At 42.7% G+C, this 19,407-nt stretch overlaps 1 protein-coding gene across 1 annotated transcript; it reads left to right on the top strand.

Annotated features, from left to right (window-relative positions):
- The first annotated feature begins 314 nt into the window (after positions 1 to 314).
- SLC25A43 (solute carrier family 25 member 43) lies at positions 315 to 18,716 on the top strand. The gene is made up of 5 exons (XM_048513780.1): positions 315 to 701; positions 3,348 to 3,589; positions 4,563 to 4,735; positions 16,177 to 16,311; positions 17,280 to 18,716. The coding sequence occupies exons 1-5, from the start codon at positions 430 to 432 to the stop codon at positions 17,454 to 17,456; spliced, it is 999 nt and encodes a 332-aa protein (XP_048369737.1). The 5' UTR covers positions 315 to 429; the 3' UTR covers positions 17,457 to 18,716.
- Positions 18,717 to 19,407: the final 691 nt, after the last annotated feature.

Below are 19,407 nucleotides of genomic sequence, written 5' to 3'. Positions count from 1 at the left end.
GTTGTGGGGAGAGGAAGGGAAAGGAGCTTGAAAGTCACCTTGAGTCTCCTTACAGGACAGAAAGGGGAGATACAATCCAAACTCTGCTTCTTCTACTACTTGGCCGCCTCCTCCAGGCGCGGTTCCGAATCAGTCCAAAGACTCCGGCGGCCCTTCGGAGCTCCTTTTGCCTCCGGGGCGCCAGCGGGGCTTCTTGCGCTGCACGCGTTTTGCTCCTTCGTTGGAAGACTTCCAAAAAGACGCAGCTTTGCCCCGGCCCGCCTCCTTCCTTCTCCGCCCCGCCTGATCCGGCTTGCCTGGCGCTGGCACCGCCTCCGACGGCCTTGCGCAAAAGGAAGAAGGGCTGGGCTGCCAGTGAGCAGCGCCGGGCGCCCTCGACGCCGGTCGATCCGCCCGCGGCTGGCATGGTGCGGCCGCCGCCCGGGTGGCATGGCGACCTGGAAACGGGACAGCCGTCTGACGGCGCTGCAGCGGTTCGGCTGCGCCGGAGTGGCCGGAGCCATGAGCCTCAGCGTGGCGGCGCCGCTGGAAGTGCTGACCGTCCTGGCCCAGGTGGGCACTCGGCCCTCTCGCCCGGGGCTCTGGCGGACGGGGCGCAGCCTGTGCAGGGCCGAAGGCATCGGCGCTCTTTGGAAAGGCAACCTCACGGCCTGCTTGCGGCTCCTGCCCTACAGCGTCCTGCAACTCGCCTCCTATCGCAGGTATGCCGGGGGCACTGCCAGGGCAATGTTGGCACGACTGGCGGATGCCACAGTGAAATAACGAATTATAAGCAGTTATGATCTGATGGGACAGCAACAGGGTCTCTCTTCGCCGCCACCGTCTCTCTGCACCATGCTACTGATGCAAACCAGTGATGCCAATCAGTGGCATGGTGCAGAAAGACGGTAACGGCGAAGGGAGACCCTGCTGCTGTACCATCAGATCATAACTGCTTATAATTCGTTATTTCACTGTTTTGTGCATGTCAAGATCTTAGTGCTTTTAACAATATATTTTAATTAAGCTTTCAAATATCACCCAATCAAGAGATGGAGAGAGAAGGGAAGAGAAGGACATTCAAGAGATGCTCTTCTAAACCATTTTTTCCATTTTCCCCATTAAGACTTAGAACAGTTGTAGGGAATACTTAGTGCATCAAGTATATGCATAGATTATTTTTTCTCATTCTTAATTCTTAACTTCAGGATGTGTGTAACTATTAAAAAAACTGAAAGCAGTTCTATAGAACATATACATTGTCGGTCACAACCTCAGATGCATGTCCTCAGTTGGCAGATATATACATTGAAATGGAGGGGGGAAAGTCTCAAAGTCTCAAGAGTGGGGTGAAAAGGCAGTGAGATGCCAGAAGTCTCAACTGTGATAGTTCTGTACAAATGCATGCATGCTAGCTGCACATCTCTCATATTCAAAAAAAAAAGTGAAGACACAGGCTTGGTCATACTGGGAAAAATTCAAGATTAAAAGTCTGAAAGGAGAAAAGTTTGAGCATAGTTGTTTTATACAAAGATGAAAGGGCTGGACAGCCCTTCCCTTTTCCACATACTCCGTTATCCTTTAAGAACAACTTGCATTTCATGTCAAAATGTGGAAGTTGAAACTATGAATCAGTGAGCTGGTTGAAGATTTTCTGTTGTCTGGCCAGCATTGGCATCCAAATATAGCTTTCCAGGGGGAGGGGCAGTAATTGAGAGCCAATTTTATCTGACCTTCTTTATGTGGCTGGAGCTGAAGGTTTCAGCATTGGATAGCCTTCTCACATGGGCACTTTTCATTTTGGAAGGACGGTCTTCCTGCTTTTGGATTTGTAGAATGAACTATCATTCATCTAAGCTGCGATGCCCTTTAAAAGAAAGATCCCGAGCATTGTTCATGTTGCTGGTTTAGCATCACTTTTGATATACTGGCAAAACTGTGATCAATAGGAAACCAAGGAGAACACAAAGAGAAACTTCCTCATGGTAAGAGGGGCTGGCAATAGAACCAATTATAGGGCTGGGGGATTTCTCTTGCTGGAGGTTTTAAGTAGAACCCTTGTGGGCATTGATCATGAATTCTGTAGCTCTGTGTTTCTTCCGTTGAGCAGACGAGTTGGGCCAGATGCCCCTGAGAGCTCCTTCCAATTCAAGGTCTTTAACAACTCAGTCCTGTGCAGAATTACTCCGGTCTGAGCCCACTGAAAACAATGGAAGTAGCTGGAGTCACTCTGCATCACATTACATTGTATTGCAGTATTGGTATAAGCCCCATTGAATTTGATGGGGCACTCTTAGGTAAACATTCTTAGGACAGTGCTATTCAGTGCTGGGCAAATTTAATAGAATTCTACCTAATTTGCACTTGGGTAAAAAAATGCATAGGGTTGAACGGTAAGACTGTAGTCCTCTGTATGCTTTCCTGAGAGTATGCTGCAGTTAATGCAGAGGGGCTTTCTTCCAAGTGAATAAACACAACATCCAACATATTTTTCATGTTCATGAAGAACGATTTTTAATGCATTTGCTCTTGGGATGCTATGGCACCTTTATGCAAAAGGGGCAGGAGACTATTAGGCTCCCCATCCAAAGGTGTAGTAGTTAAGAGCAGTGGACTTTAAACTGGAGAAGTGGGTTTGATTCCCTGCTTCTCCACAGGAGTGGCAGACTCTAATCTGGGAAGGGAAGGAAATTGTAAACTGCTTTGAAATTCCCTTTGGTGGAAAAAAGCGGGGTATAAAAAGGCAGTTCTCTTCTTCAGAGTTTGCTAACGCTGTATTGGTTGGGTTTAATATGGTTAATTGGTGCATATCTCACCATGAAAAGTATACTGGAAGTTACACTGTTATTAAAATGCTATTATTTATTTATGCATAGTCTGCCTTTTTCACTGGGACTCAAGGCAAATTACTTTGAGTAAGTCAATACAGTCAGTGGGTTGGGATGTCCAGTGAACAGTGCAACAGGGTTTGAATTGCAGAATCTGGAACAGATATGAAAGAAAGCATAAGTATTAACATGCCAAATCACATGGTGCAAATTTTACATAGTAACAGCCGGTATGAACTGTGCGCTGTCCTTAAGTCCCTACCTAAGCATCTTGCTGAGCTGTTTCGTTTCAGTGCAGCCTTACTACCTGGGTAAGAAAGCCCCCTTGAATAATTTGATTTTGCATAGTTTGCAAAATGCCAGAAGAGAGGGAATCTTCCTGACCTCACCTGGCAGTCTATTTCATGAGAAGGGGGACACAACAGAGAATGCACATGTATGGGCTGTAGATTTTGGAAAGATTGCAGAGAATGTTCTTCTCTGATTGTATTTCTGATGTGCAACTCACTGGTGTAACTTTCCCCTTATATCTTGTGCTAGGTTTGTCATGCTGTTTGTGGATGACTTGGGACACATCTCCCAGTGGAGCTCAATCATGGCAGGTGGCTTGGCTGGCGTGGTGGCAGCTGTTGCGACTTATCCAACTGAGGTCATAAAAACGCGTCTCATCGTGCAGGACCGATTGAAGCCTTCCTACAAAGGAATCCTCCATGCTCTGTACCTGATTTACCATCAGGAGGGAGTTGTTGCACTTTATCGTGGAGTTTCTCTGTCTGTATTAGGTATCTTTGACTATTTTATCTACCGTATGAGAATTGATGTAGTAATAACCAGACAGGGAAATCGATAAGGTTCTTCTATAAGGTAGTTGTAAAAATTCACTTATATTAGATTGCTGTTTATAGAAGGAATGTCTAGCTTAAGGCCACCCAATAAACTTGAGGCTGAGATGAAATTTGAACCTCTTAGATCATTTAAGCATTATTCTGTACCTAGTCATGTTATATACTCCATGTTGAACGTACAAAGGATTGGCAATGCTTAATTTTGTGGACTAAGACTATTCTTAGTTGTTCCCATCAGATGCACATCAGAAATACAATAAGAGAAGAACATCCATAGACTATTCCTTTGGGAACATTCCTTGGGAACTAACAAGAAGGGAAGATATTTTGCTTGCAGATATCTCTGGGGCATCTGATTTGCAGAGTAACAGTGCAATCGTGGGGCTTTGGGGAACCGCTCTGCAGGTGGTATGACTGTGGTGCCAGTATAGATGCCACTAGCGCTGGCATGAGGGGCATTTTCACTGGGACAGAGGTACTTATGCCAGTGGTGGGAAGTCATGTGGCAGCACGATGCTTAGGAACCAGTGCCGCCATGTGGCCAGTGCTCCTCTAGCACAGGAGCCTGTGCCAGTGCTGAAGGGGCATCCCAAGGGCTTAGTTTCCTGAGCCCTGTTGACCTGGGAAGACCCACATTTGCCAGCACAGATTTTCACAAGCAAAAAGGTAGGTGCAGCACATGAAGCTGCATAGAGCAGTTTCACAGGGTTGGAAGAGTGACCCTGTCAGCTTGCTGTCTGCGACACAGCAAGCCTCATTGGAGATGGTGTGGTGGTGACGTCCCCAGTGCCACTACCCTTTCCTCTCTCAGGATTGTACTGCCTGTTAGAAGGACTGCTGATCTGGTGCCAGCATAGTGCATTCTTATGACCTATCAAATTTATGACTCTCGTTTGCTTGATTTTGACAGGGGCTATTCCATTTTCCATTGGTTCCTTCCTTGTTTACACCCATCTGGATACAATCTGGGGGGACCCCAGCCTCCGTTTCACTCCATTACAAAACTTCATCAACGGTTGCTTGGCAGCTGGTGTTGCACAGACTCTTTCTTTCCCCTTTGAAACTGTCAAGAGAAAAATGCAGGTATGCAACGTCGGGCAGCCCTCACACATACCTTTCAGAGTGAAGGTGGCCAGTGTGCGGTACCAAGGCGACAAGGCTTTGTTTCACCACAGTAGTGTTAGCAATGCTATCCTAAGCCAAGTTGCATCCTTTTAACCCCATTGGCTTCAATGGGCTTAGTTGGGTGTTACTCTGCTTACAACGACCTTGCAAGAGAATCTGGCATGCTACTCACTTGTAGTCCCTCTGCTCCCATACAGGGATGATAATTATGGTCCTACCTTACAGAGCTGTTGTGAGAACTGATATATCTCTGTTCATTTTGAACACTGATAAATCTACCCATGTGCTTATTATTATTTGGAACTGGAGGGCCCACCAGTCGGATTATGGCAGACAGTCAGACCTGCAGTCTTACCCAATGTTTCTGTGCTCCACTGTTGCCTATCTGCTCAACAGACTAAAGACAGAGACATATGGGGTTGGAATGGGGCTCTGCATAGGTTTAGCAATGTGTACAAGAGTGGACTGGCTCATTTTTGGGCTTGACTTTTGTCCCTCTTCCCAAAGAGGGTGCCTGCCATAGTTTTAGAATGTTGCCCTTATTTATTCAGCAACAGATTGATACATATGTGAAATGATGTTTTGCATTCACCTTTAAAGTGCCAAGTCAAGCCAGACTTTGACGTTTAATAATGCACTTGCTAACAATGTAGCCAAAACAGTTCTAACATTCTATTGTTAATGTGACTTCTGTCATTCTATTGTATCACATGTTGCAGTTTGATACGCAAAACAGCTAATCCCTCCAAGATTCAATCACATTCGAGCCTGACCCATATCATAACTCTGGAGGAGACTTTGCAGATAGAGGAGGAACTATGCAGACAGGATCAAGTGGCAACCAAGGGAAAAATTCCCCTGTCACCCCCATCCTTGTTGATGTCTCAAAATGTGCTCTTAGCAGTCTCCTATAAAAGTCAATTGTTGGCATTTCCACCTGTGAAAAACAAATAAGCCACTGAATTGGAGGACATTGTTATGTTGAAGGAAAGACCTGCTTCTAATCAGGCACTGGATGGCCCAGCCCTCGCTGAGAGTCCACTGCAAGAGGTCTCTCCTTTCATACTTCTCTAGAACACTTTGTTCTGTACAAGTCTTTCCAGTCTGCCTGCTATATCATAACGATGTGAAAAAGTGGCATCATCATCACCTGAGTTGCTTTCATGCCTGCTGTTTCCATGATTGTGCAATGGGCTGGTAGATGGGAGATTTCCAGATTCCAGCAGGGCAGCCATGTTAGTTAATCACAGTAAAAATAATATAATAGCAACTTTAAAGACTGAAAGGGGCTTCTAAAAACATTCTAGCCAAAGCTCTCATAGACCTGTGCTCACTTCATCAGATGCTGTGCAGACTGGCTTTTCGCTTCCTGAATTTCGTGCCCCCGTGACCCAGCTGTTTTATTCCCCGCCCCCCCAACTCTTTTGTACAAAGATTCTACCTAATGTAGAGCCATTGTATTGCATCTGATGAAGTGGGCTCTGGTCCATAAAAGCTTGTGGTGCAATAACATTTTGTTAGTTTTTAAGGTGCCACTAGAATCGTGTTTGAAGGTATATGGGAGGTTCCATTTGGTATATTTGAAGACATCTGGGAGGGACAACACAGATACCTAAGCCCCAAGTTCACATGGGGGGGGGGAGGTAGTATTTGTAGAAAAGAATTGATGGAAGGGATGGTGCTTGAACTCCCCCACTCCCGCTGATTACCCCAACCCTGAACTACTTCCTTCCCTTCCCACCTATCCCTGAGCAGGAAAATCCAAATTAGCAAAAAGGCCTGGTATATAGCTTATTGGGAGAGGGTTAAGCACAGGTTCCCTGCGATCCTACCTTTTCCACATTAGTGCTTTAGGACACTCACAGTTTTGAGAGACCCCTGTGTTGTGTATTTTTGCCCTTTGCTGCAGAGGTGTTGTTCAGCCCCTGCGCTGTGTCCTTTTGTCTGCTAAGTATGTTACAGTCTTTTGGAAAACATTCCACCCTTTCTCTTCCATGCCCCTAAAGATCTCATTTTTAAAAAATTTAGGGTTTGCATTTGGGAGATGACCCAGCCCTGGAATGTACAAAGTAAAAATATTTTTTAAAAGCTGGATTTCAATTCTTTCAAACTTCAATTCTTTCAAACTTCTGTGTTTGAAAATTATTATTGCAGTCATGGCCACAGCAAACATCTTTTCTTGAAAGCCTTGATTTACCTGTGAGGCTATTTAACATTAAATGCAATTGCAATTAAGAAAATCTGAGCTTTACAAAATCCTTTTTGCTGTTCACCCTAATTGTGTCCCCTTGTTTCCCTTTTTTCCCTTTGCTCCTGATTGGCATGTTAGAGAATTAAAGGTACAGTATGCATGTTTTGGCATGGAACTTACAGATCAGAATAAAGGGTCGGGATGGGGTTATTTTTGCTTCCCTGTTACCAAGCTTGAAAAGAAATGCCTCCAGTGTCTGGATTTTAAAGAACAAACCACTTTGTTCATTAATATCAAGTGTCCATAATAGAATTTTAAAAAGCTTTTGACCTTACAAACCTGCTATGTCAGACCATTGGCTCCTTTAGATTGGTGTTGTCTACCCTGACTGATAATGACTCTATGGTCTCAAACAGGAAATGGTCTTTCCCAGCACATGTTGCCTAAGCTCACTGAACTCTGAAATGGGAAGGAACATCTGGCACATAGGAGCTTTTCATTCACCTTTGAGCTGCTTAACGATTTGTAAGGAGGATCAGTCCACCGACTGTTGCCTCAGCCAGGGACTAGTGTGCCAAAGCAGTTCAAAGGCCTGGTGTCATTCAGCCACATCTGAATTTCCACCAGGCACAAACAACATCCTCTAGTGGCTGCTGCCCAGTATTACTGGTTTGTTCCACTGTTCCCTTATTTGCTTCCTTCATTTATCGTCTGCATTTCTCACTGAGACTTATGTCAGATGAAACAATTAGGAACAATGCAATAAGAATGCAAACAGGAAATGCAATAAAACTGGGTGTAAGCAGTACACTGAAACAATATAAATCAGAAAGTACAGCAGGACGAGAAACTAGGAACAACAACGCAGCAAAACAGCATATTGAAGAATATGAAAGAATAATGCAATGATAACAGTATAACATATGCTATGAACACAGGCAAACTGGAAGTGATATGGAAAAACCAGCAGCAGAAACATGGAATGCCAACTGTCCAACTGAAAAGTAACCTAATAGGTCTCTGGAGTCTTTATTCCTTTCACCATTCCTCTAGCCAGTGTGATGTAGTGGTCAGAGTGTCAGGCCGGGAATGCAAAGATTTTGATTCAGATCTTCGCTGTGCCATAAAAGCTTATTAGGTGACCTTGGGCCAGTCTTCCACTGTCAATTTAACTTACTTCACTGACTATTGTGAGGATAAAATGAATGCGAGCGTGGCTTTGAGTTCCAATTGGGGAGAAAATTAGGGCATAAATGAAGCAAAGAAGTGAATAACATTTTCATCTGGTACATCATTTATCCATAACTAATAGTGCAGTCCTAAGCAACGTTACTCCTTTCTAAGTCAATTGAATTGAGTGGATTTAGAAGGGTGTAACGCTGTTTGGGTTTGCTCTGTAAACGGCCACTCTGCACCTCCTACCATGTCTCTATGATTGTTTTAATGGACTATTGAGAAAACTCAAACAATACAGCAATATACAACACAGTTGCACTCAAGCTGATATGAATTAAATATTCTTTACTATTCTTTCAGTTTATCTTCTTATTTCATTTCATGTATCTTCATATTTCATACATAAATCCAAATGTTATAATTCATAAAGGGTATCCATATTTCATAATTCCAAATTCATAATTCATAGGAACCAAATTTCATTTTTTCATCTTCCCTACACTGGAGTATGTATGGTCTATTTCATCATTATTCAGTTTTTGGCAGTCCACTTGAATATCATATCTAAGCAAACAAAGGAAACGCTTTGCGCATATAAAATGAAATAAGACGATAAACTGAAATAATAGTAAAGAATTTTTACTTCATATCAGCTTGAGTGCAACGGTTTGTGGCATTGCTGTATTGTTTGAGGTTGTGCACGCTGCACTCAGTTTTTGTAACTATTGAGAAAACTACCTGAGGGGAATAAATTACTTTCCTTTGGCATACAACCCATATCCACAAGCTGTTCAAAAGCAAGTACCTTTTTTAAACAAATGTGAAATGCTTAGAATTTTTTAGTTAAGCTCGTGAGTGTACAGTTATGAAGGGATTTGTTTTTAAAGTAGCAGTCTAATACATGTACGTAAATAAGTCACACCAAGGTTACTAACTTGTAGTCATAGCTGTATCTTCACATATAACTATGCTAATCATTTGTGGTGAACCAGTAGCTGGAAAGGGGGGCAAAAGGGGGGGCACCATTTTACAAAAACTGCGTTGTCTGTTCACCTGGAGCCCATTTTTTACCTCCATTGGCAACTGGACCAGCGCAATCACAGAGGACTGTAGAGCCCATTTTATCTCACCTGCTGTTGTGCTTCTCTCCTTTGCTTTGCATCAGCATGCCAACAGCCAGGCCCACCCCAAGGTAATTTTTTCCCCCTGGGGATTATTAGGAATGGCAATGAAAATAAAATGGCCAATATTGTAATGTCCCTGTGTAGATCTGGGGAGCTGTCTCACTTGTGCAGTTCTTGGTGCCGTATTTGTAAAAGGCTATTCCGGAACTAGGGGGAAAGTTCAGAAGAGGAAAGCCAAGAGGAAAGACTGAATAATCTGGGACTCTACAGTTTAAAAGAAAAAGAAGAGTTAGGTGAAATATGGTAGCCGGCAATGGAGGGATTCAGCAGGTTCGCACCACTTTGGCAGAACCAGTTGTTAAAATGGTGCTTGTAAACAATCAGTTGTTAAATTATTTGAATGGCACCACTGGGTAGGGGGCTATAAAATTATGCTTGTTGCATAGACAGAGCTTTTTTCTTCCTCTCCCGTAATACCAGAACTTGGAGGCACCACTGAAATTGATGGTCAGTGGACTCCAAAATTCTTTATTTGACAAGCCTGGTTAACTTGATCAATTGAGTCAATTTTCAAGCTTCCCTTCCTCAACTGGCTAAGGGCGGTTTACAATAAAACATAATGAAAACAATAGTACAGTACTATCTCTGGTGCCATATATTCCTTCTGGGGGATAAAACAGAGCAAGCAACGTACTAGAGCTGGTATTTATAGAAATCTGAAACCCGTAGAACATTGGACTTGATTCAGAATGCAGGTCCAATGCAGTGAAATATATAATTCATTTATACTTCAACATTTTTCCTCAATGGGGACCAAAGCAGCATACATCATTCTCCATTTTATCCTCACAACAATCCTCTAAGGTAGGATGGGCTGAGAGAGTGTGATTGATCACCCAGCAAGCTTCCATGTTACAAGTAGGGATTCGACCATGGTCTCCCAAATATTTGTCTGCACCACAAGTAAAAAAATGATATTACATTGGTAGAAAATAACGCAACAGCGGAATAACACATATAGCAAACCAATAACATAGCCCACAGTCTTTTCACTTTGTGTTTTTCTGAACTGTGCCTACCATCACCTTCCCTGACCCATGCTACCACCAGTAGCAAGAAAAGGAACACCAGGCATGGGACAAAAGCCTGTTGTCTCTTTATTTTTCTCTCCCACACTGCCACCAACTCGGTCCAAGCTGAGTTCCTGCCAAGTTGCCAGTTCATAGCTGGCACAGGAGAAAAGGGCAAGCACCATGTGCTTTGGGTGACCGGAGTCTTGCATGTATTTTCAAAGTCTATTTGTAAAGTTTTGAAATCTGTTAAGAGTTTACCCTGATTAAAACTGTATCTCAGAGTGAACTCACTTGCTCCAGGATAGCTGTCTTCCTACCCAGCAGTAGGGAGGTTTATGCCATGCATGTGGTCCATGCAACATTGCTGTGTCTCCCAGAAAGAGGCTGGAAGAAGCTGCTGGCTAAAGTGTGCTTGAAGCTTTAGAATGGGAGAGATAGCCAGGGATGGGTTGTAGAAAACAGCCTTTCAACTGCAAAGCCTCAGTAGAGAGCTCGAACCGTGAATCCTAGGAGTCCCTAGACCTTGATCTCATCCAGCAAATCAATTTTTTTATCTGCCACCAGCTTGTACGTCTAAACAAGCCATTATTTGGGTCTTCCTATTCTGTCCACAGGGAGTCCCATTGAGTAAGCCCATCCCTTTCAATAATCTGTTGATGATTCCAAAGCTTTTCTCTAAAGTACTAGTGTCAGTTTCCCAAGCCCCTTTGTCCTTTGGAGAACGGCAGTAGTGAATTTCAGAAGGAACAGAATTCCCATTTGCTTCCTGGGAGTTTTGATTGAAGGCTGTAGGGGTTATATTTTTATTTGTTTTGACCTAAGAGTGTTTAGTTATTCATAAGTGTCCCTGTGTCAACCTAGCCCTTAAAAGGATTCCATGTTCTTATTTTAGATTTCAGATTAAGTGAAACAAACTTCTTAGGTTCTGCTGTTTAACTTCTTTTCCTAATCCCTCATTAGCAAGATGGGGCAGAACTAGTGATCCTTCTAGTGAAAGATGTGATTTCAAAGAATTCTTCTAGATGGACTAACAGAATGCATGAATATGTGAAGCTGCCTTATACTGTCAGTCCATTGGTTCATCAAGATCAGTTTTGTCCAATCATAGTGGCAGAAGCTCTCCAAGGTCTGTCAGTCTCACTATCTTATCCTTTTAAATGGAGGCGCTGGAGATTGAACCTGGAACTTTGTGCTCTAGTAATGCAGATAGACTAGTGCGGCACAGCCCTTCCCTTGCTTATTTATTGAAATATTTAAGTTCTGCTTTTTGGAGCAAAAGAGACCTGCCAAGCAATTTGCAAATTGTCGAAACACCCAATATTTACTGAAGGCTTTCATGGCCAGAATCAACTCGCTGTTGTGGGTTTTCTGAGCTGTGTGACTGTGGCCAAACACCTACAGATGTCTGCATCTGTGGCTGGCATCTTCAGGCACAGAGCCACAGAGAGGAACACATCTTACTGTGACAAGCTTCAGAAGATGCCAACCATGAATGCGGGTGACACGTTAGGAGCAGAAATTACCAGACCACAGGCATACAGCCCAGAAAATCCACAACAAGCACCCAATATTTAATTCAAAATACACAAATGCCAAGAATCACAAAAGACCATCTGCCAGTCTTCTGTGCATGGGGAGCACATAGCAGAAATAATTGTATTAAGTCCGGGGGCTTTGAAGGATGTGCCTGTGCTTAGGTTTGCATCATTTTGGCTTTAAAAGTCAGAACTGAACTGGTGCAGAAATAAATTAGCCAGTGTAGCTGCAGCTGATTTCAGGCACTAAGCCAGTGGCTGCTGTTTGGATCAATGGATGTTTCCAATAACGTTTCAAAGGCAGTCCCATTTTGGTGGCAGCCTTTGAAAGAGAGCCTAGTTTGGTTCTAAGTTGCAGGAGAAAAATAATACAGGAGTCATGCAAATTTAAAAAGATGAGGGGGTTTTTTTGGGGGGGGGGTTTCCCCTTGAGTGGACAGGCACACATCAACAATAAAAGAACTCTAAAGATTAATTTGTGGCATTTCTAGAACAATGCCACAGCAGTAATATGGATACCTGTCTTTTTCCATACCAGCAGTCCTAAGGAAGAATGTTTAAACCAGGGTTAACCCTGTCTTCTTGTCCTCATACACTGGTTTCCTGCTTCATATGATTTGAATCATATCTCTTCTCCCCCCCCCCCCCAATCTACTTTTTACAGCCATTCATGGCACTGCAGCAGCACATTCAACAAGAAGGGAATGAAGGGTTCTACTAATTGGAGCAAAGAAGTGAAGAAAAACAATGGTGTGATGTGAAGACAGTTTTATTCCAATAATAACCCTACATCACATTTATTTTCACACTTAGGTAGGTCTGAGTAGCCAGAGGACAAAGAGGTTGAGGAATAGTGAGGGGAGGAAAGGGTGGGGGGTGATTGGAAAGCTAATCAAAGGCAGAATTAGATGGCTGTCTAAGCAGAGCGTTTGTAAACCAGGTGTGGAGCAAAGTTAGACAAGTGGATGGAGCCAGGCTGGAACCTGAGAAGTCGTTACAACTGTTTCAGGCCGTGGTCCTGTTTGAGTGTAGGGATGCCAAAACCTTTTGATTTCAGTGGACTTGACTCGCCTTAAGGATCAGTTGTCTACTCTTGGGTGTTTTGCGTGTTGGGTCATGTTCCTAGTCCTGAAGGATATTGACAGGCCGCTGGGTTCAATTAACAGTGCATCCTGTGCAGAATTACTTAATCCAAGCCAACTGAGTCAGGGTAGTTTTTCTTAGGATTGCATTGTAAGTAACAAAAGCTGCACAGTGCAACCTGAGGAAGGATTACTCAGAAGTAAATCTCACTCACTTAACAAGCCTTTCTTTGAAGTATGCATGTAGAGGACTGGAGAAGCTTTAGTTGATTAATTGGGGCGGGGGGGGCACTGTTAATCTCTAAAGGAAATTTCATTAGTAGGACTGAGTAAAGAGTCCATGCCTTTGTTTTATTTTTAAAAGCTATCTTGTGACTGGTGGGTAATTGTAAAAAAGATCAAAAAGAGAAATGCTGTAAGGGGCAGCTTTTGCTTATGTGCTTTGTAACTATCTGAAACTTCTTTCAATAGGTCATTAAGGCTTGCATTGAAATTATAGATAGGAAAATGTTTTGAATTTGAGTGAAATCCAGAAATTGGTTAAAAGGCAAATGATTATTTGGCTAAAAGTTAGGACACCAAATGTAGTATATGAAGAACATGTGGTATAGCCACCCTATCATGTCTGGGGCTGTTCCCTGTCTAAATAGGAGCCATCCTATATGATGGGATAAAATGTAATAAATATTTTTTTAAATCCTTGATTGACTGAGAGCTGTGCTTAAGTTCATCAGTTTAGCTGGCTCAGCCTAAGCCACTGGAGTAACTGGAGCCATTCTGTCAGCAAAGAAATTAGAGATGCCAAGAACTTAAAATATTACAGCAGAAGAATTTCGTGCATATCATAGGGCAAGTGTATGGCCAAAGGGATCACTTCAGGCTTATCACCTCCCATAAGCTATTTGAGGACTGATTTACATTGGGCATGGGTAACAGAAAATGTCCGCATCTGTGGACTTGCTCCATGTGTGCCAGGTTGCATTTAAATGTGCTAACTGCTCGTACTGGCCCCTTTCAGTGGCCATGGTGGTATGTAAGTTGCATACAAGTTTCAGTGGCCATGGTGGTATGTAAGTTGCATACAACTGTTCCAGGAACTGTGCAGTCCTAAACAGAGTTACTCCAGTGACTTAGACTGGAATCATTCAGTTCAAGATTATGCTGTAAATGTGACTTCCGGTGGAATGGGACTTCTGGTAGAATGGTGTTTCACTCTGGTTGACCCTCTAAGCCATAGGTGTCAAACTCGCGGCCTCCAGATGTTAAGGGCTAGAGTTCTCATCATCCCCTGCCAGCATCATGCTGGCAGGGGATGATGGGAACTGTAGTCCATAACATCTGGAGGGCCGTGAGTTTGACACCTGTGCTCTAAGCGCTCCCAGACTATACACTGCCAGCTGTAGAGCAAGTTTTTCTTAGCTCTTGCCTTCCCAGATATTGAGGACCTTTGAGCTCTTGGAAACAGCCCCCCCCCCCCCCCCGGCCTTGCTTGGTTTTTCTTTTCGTTAAGTCTTCCTTATCTTTTCCCTTCAGTTATCTTTTATTATATAAATAAAAGATCATGCTGTAAATGTAATCATGGGCACCTTTTCAACCATTTAGAAAGTTAATTTGGGTGATTAACAAAGCAGTTCTAAGCAGCGTTACACCCTTGTAAAGTCCATTGACTTCAGTGAGTTTAAAAGGATCTAACTCTGTTCGTATGAACTGTAACAGTTGAAGTAACAAGAGGCTTATATAGAGGCTTATTAGAGGCTATAAAACCTCTGGATATGGTTTTATTTTATATTCTTTGTCAAGCCAATTAGTTTATGTCAGTAGCCTGAAATCAATAGATATTTCAAATGCAGGCTCTTCTTAAAGAGCTAAAGCTGTTCTCTTGTGCTAGCAGGTTCTATTCAGAGAGCTGATTGGATTTAAAACTTCACCTGTTGGATTTAAATATCCCTGGATTGGTCATTAGAAGAAGTGAAGCTTGGGATTGTCACAAATATAAATCAATTGTCACAATTGTAAATCATTTGTTTATGACTCAAGTATTAAGTTTCTGTATACCATGGTGTAGTATCTGTTATAGTGTCTTCTATACTCCTACCCTGTTAAAAAGGTATGAACTGTGGCAGTGATTACCTGGTAGTTACAAAAATGCCCTGCAGGTTGATCCGATGTAGGTTTTCAGGGCAAGAAATATTCACAGGTGGTTGCCGTTGCTTGCATGTGCGTAGCAACCCTGTCTTTCCTTGGTGATCTCGCATCCAAGTACTAACCAGGGATGACCCTGGTTGGCAGCCAAGCTCTGACCAATGCCCCTGGCCCACCTCTGTTGTGCCAACATGTTTTCTGATGCCAGCATAGCTGTGGAGCAGCAGGCCCTTCTGGGTTTGAGTGCCTCGGAGCTGTGCAGTGCCCACCTGCCAGCATGTTTGCTCTCTGTGCTGGCATAGATACCCCTTACACTGGAGATTTGGGCAAATACACTGGCATGGATCCCTGCCACTCTCACAAGCCATTTTGCCCCCCTTTCCCACACATCTGGATTGGGTTGTTAGTTGAATTCAGAAGCAAATAAAGAGCTGGTGCAGGACTCCCAAGATTTAGGTGATATTCTCTTTTCCATATGGGAGGCATTTTGTACCAGCTACAGCTTCCAGGTTGTCTTCAAGTGCAGCCCCGTATGGAGTGCATTACTGTAATCCAGCAGTTGAAATGGTGAGTGTAACACAAAGTATCTGATTCTTCTTTGCTATGATGGCCAGCAATGGCAGCGTTGCTTGCATTGTTTAATGTAATAGATTTTAATTACAAACCACTCCGAGAACCACTCTGGCTGAAAATCAGAATAGAAATATTTTAAATAAATAAACTATTAACCTGTGTGCTGTACTTTCCACAGCACCTTATGTAGTGTCACAGTACCATTTTGGTCAGGAAATGGTGCTTTGGGGCAAAAACTGAGCCAACCAGTAGCTTCCCGGCAAAGGCGTGGGAGCAACCAGTAGCTTCCCGGCAAAGGCGTGGGAGCAAATCACTGGGACGTTGTGTTCCAATGCGGTGCTGTCCCACCGCCTCTGGGTTTGGATGGGGCTGCCTATCATCCCGACTCTGGAATTGACAAGGTGCTCTAGCTAGCATCCAAGGTATGGTGAAAACTGACCTATTTGTTTTGAATGGAATTGATTCTGTTGTTTAAAAACCTTTCTGTGTTCTTTTTGGAGCAGGCTCAGAGTCCTTGGCTCCCCCACAATGGAGGCGTAGACGTCCATTTTGCTGGCTTAGTAGACTGTTTTAAGCAGACGGTAAAGACTAAGGGAGTGCTTGCCCTTTGGAATGGGCTCACTGCTAACTTACTCAGGGTACGTATTATTGCAGTTTCTTTTCACTTACATTTGAAGACCGATCCATGGCACTCACCACTGGACTACTGTTTTTCCCCCCTTCTCAAGTTTAAGTTGAAATGAATTGTTTGAATCATTCCCTGTATGTAGCCATTTTCTTGAAAAATTCATGTGTGCACCTAATTTTTCCTTTGGCCCATTCTGCATGGAACGCTTACCTCAGGACTCTTCTCTGTGCAGTGGGCTTCAGTGGGTTCTCATTTCATTTCTCTGTTTACACACAAGGAGGCACTTCCTCTTGGGTGCGCAGTTTTTCTGCAAAGAATTTTCCAGGCCAGGTTCTCTTAACTCAATCAATCAACTTATCCTTAAAGGCGTTTATGCTTATTCTTGAAGGCACAGATCTCATTAGTTGTCAAGATTTCTGGCTTAGTGTTTAAACTGCACTTTTATTGATATTACTGTTCCAAAAATAATCCTCCACAAATGAAAGAGCTAAGCAGTTCCCTTGACCATGAGCTGCTAAAGAAGGGGACCATGCCCTAGTCGATATTCTCCTCCCCTCCCCCTGCCCCACCTCTCGCTGCTGCTGCCACAGGAGACTTGTTATTTCCAAGTGAAATTAGATCTGTATCAATAGAATCCTTCTGATGTGGCAATCCTATGAATTAAACACCTTCAAAACCATCTTATGTTGGGTCTTCCTCTTTTCCTGCTGCCTGCAAGTCAACATACAATATAACAAAAAAGATATGTGTCATTGTTACAAGAAATACCTTTTTAAATATTTTGATCACATTTTAGCACAATGTACTAGAACACAAGCAGCTTGAAAAGGTTGTTACAATGTGCCCTAAACACACAGCCTCACAGATGAAAATGTGACTGGCCTCCTTAATAGCTGACTGGATTTATAAATTAAAAGTTGCAGCCTTGAAGCTTGCGGAATAATAATATTAATAATTGGAGTGTTTTTTTTAAAACAGGTTGTCCCTTATTTTGGGGTTATGTTCAGCACTTTTGAGTTCTGCAAGAGAGTCTGCTTGTATCAAAACGGTTACATTGATTCACCTTTGAGCTACAAGTTAACACCAGGTGTGGATCAGAGTTTACAACCCCGAGAGCTGCAAGAATTAAAACTTCTTAAAAGAAGAAACGCTTAAGTCCCAAAAAGCATTCTCTGGAACTTTGGATGTTGCGAAATGGACATTGTGGGTTGTTTACCAGTCTTCAGTGGGGAATAGAAGTGAAGACACTAGCTTAAAACCTCTTGTTTGTAAAACCAGCTTTCCACAATTGATGATTCTCCAATCCAGATGCTGCTCAACAGCCACGAATTGTGGCCTGGCAAGAGCTGGGCTCACTTTCCCTTTTTACAGTCCCAGGTAGAATGCCACATTATGAAGCCTGTAATGGGCCACTTTTTGTGGATGCTGGTCTACATTCCTTTGAGATATAAACTATGCAGATGATTCTGTAAGCAGATAGTGTGTGCCTGTTGTCATAAAATGACTACAAATAGTGCATCAGTCTTATCTGCAGAAAAAGGCAACACTGAACACTTTTTCTAGAAACATTGGAATGGGAAATTGAGGATTGAATACTTTGCTTTGAAATAGAAAATTTGTTATTTAAAAATAAAAGCATACACAAAAAGATAATAAAAAACACAAACACTGAAAACATGCTTGAAACTTCCTATTTCTGAGAATACAGTGTTTTTTTTTAAAAAAAACTTTAAAAGTCTTGCTTTTAAAGTGGGGGAAGACAATCGGGAACTGTGGTAGTTGGAAAATTTACAGGTGGATTCTGCCCTTAGATTTAAAGCACATGGTGGATTACCCACAAGAAGGATGCAAAGGTATGGTACCATAATGGAATACTTAACAAACATAAAACTCAGTGCACCTAGAAAACTAGCATAGGGAGAAGGCTCACAGAATCCTTGAAAAGCTAGCTTTCCACAAGTGGGGAGTTAAAGTGGAAAGAGGAAAAGTTAATTATGCAATTTCAGCAGGGCTGTACCTTGTGATGTTTTTGAATGTGGGGGATGGCTCTTTCAAGAGTATTTTGTGGCAGATCATGCTATACTTTTATATGCACTGCAGAGAGCAGAAAACTTGCTGCTGCATCTGTATATGAATTTTAAACTTAAGAGGACTTGCAGAATGAGTCACTGCACTTTCGATGAAAATGCCAAAATGTATGGTAAAATAATTCCACCTCTTTCCGGTTCATGGTATATTTCTGAACATGTATCCATGATTCACCATAGGGAAAAAAGTAACTGTTTGTATATTTCAGCCATTGTAGTTGTATCCATATTCCTGTCAACAATTGCACTTCCAGTCTTTGGAGTGTTTTTTGCTTTCTGTTTTGTCCAGATGCATTTGATATTAAACGTACCTTTCCCAGATAACAAATTATGTAGCAATTAATTAAACTTGCCCCATTTCTCATGATGTGTCTCGTTAACAGAAAAACTATGTTGGTAGATCTGTCCATAAATCATTCTCTTTTCTCAGTGGCCAGCCAGATGTGACAAGGATGCCTGCAAAACAGGACATGAAAGCACTTTTGACTGTTGGCATATCATGGAACAATGTGAAAAGTTATCATTCTTTCCTTTGGAAGGAGCCATAAAGGTCACCTAGTCCAGTAATGGTGAACCTTTTTGACTCGGTGTGTCAAAAATGCAAAAAATGTCTAACTTGGGTTTTGTGGGTTGTATGGCCACGTTCCGGTAATATTTTCTCCTGATGTTTCGCCTGCATCTGTGGTGAAATGTTGAGAGAAAATACTACTGGAACACGGCCATACAACCCGGAAAAACCACAACATCCTAGCGAAGCCTTCGACAATTCAATGTCTAACTTGATTCTGCTGGCCTGTCACCCCCCTCCCCCAACAAAAGAGAAACAATTCTTTACATATTCATTTATTTAAAAATAATACAGACCAATCATGTGTGGTGCTATATATTACATAAAGAAGTGTCAAATAATTACAAAAATGATTCGAACAGGGAGAATAGCTGCTGTCAGGTGTTGGTGAATGCTGGTGTGTCTCCCAACATGACAAAGCATCTCACCTTTGGCACGTGTGTCACAGGTT

This window comes from Sphaerodactylus townsendi, linkage group LG13 (genome assembly GCF_021028975.2).
Source record: "Sphaerodactylus townsendi isolate TG3544 linkage group LG13, MPM_Stown_v2.3, whole genome shotgun sequence".
Taxonomy (NCBI): Eukaryota; Metazoa; Chordata; class Lepidosauria; order Squamata; family Sphaerodactylidae; genus Sphaerodactylus; species Sphaerodactylus townsendi.
The sequence above is the reverse complement of the archived record's forward strand: the minus strand, read 5'-3'. Positions and strand labels throughout refer to the sequence as shown.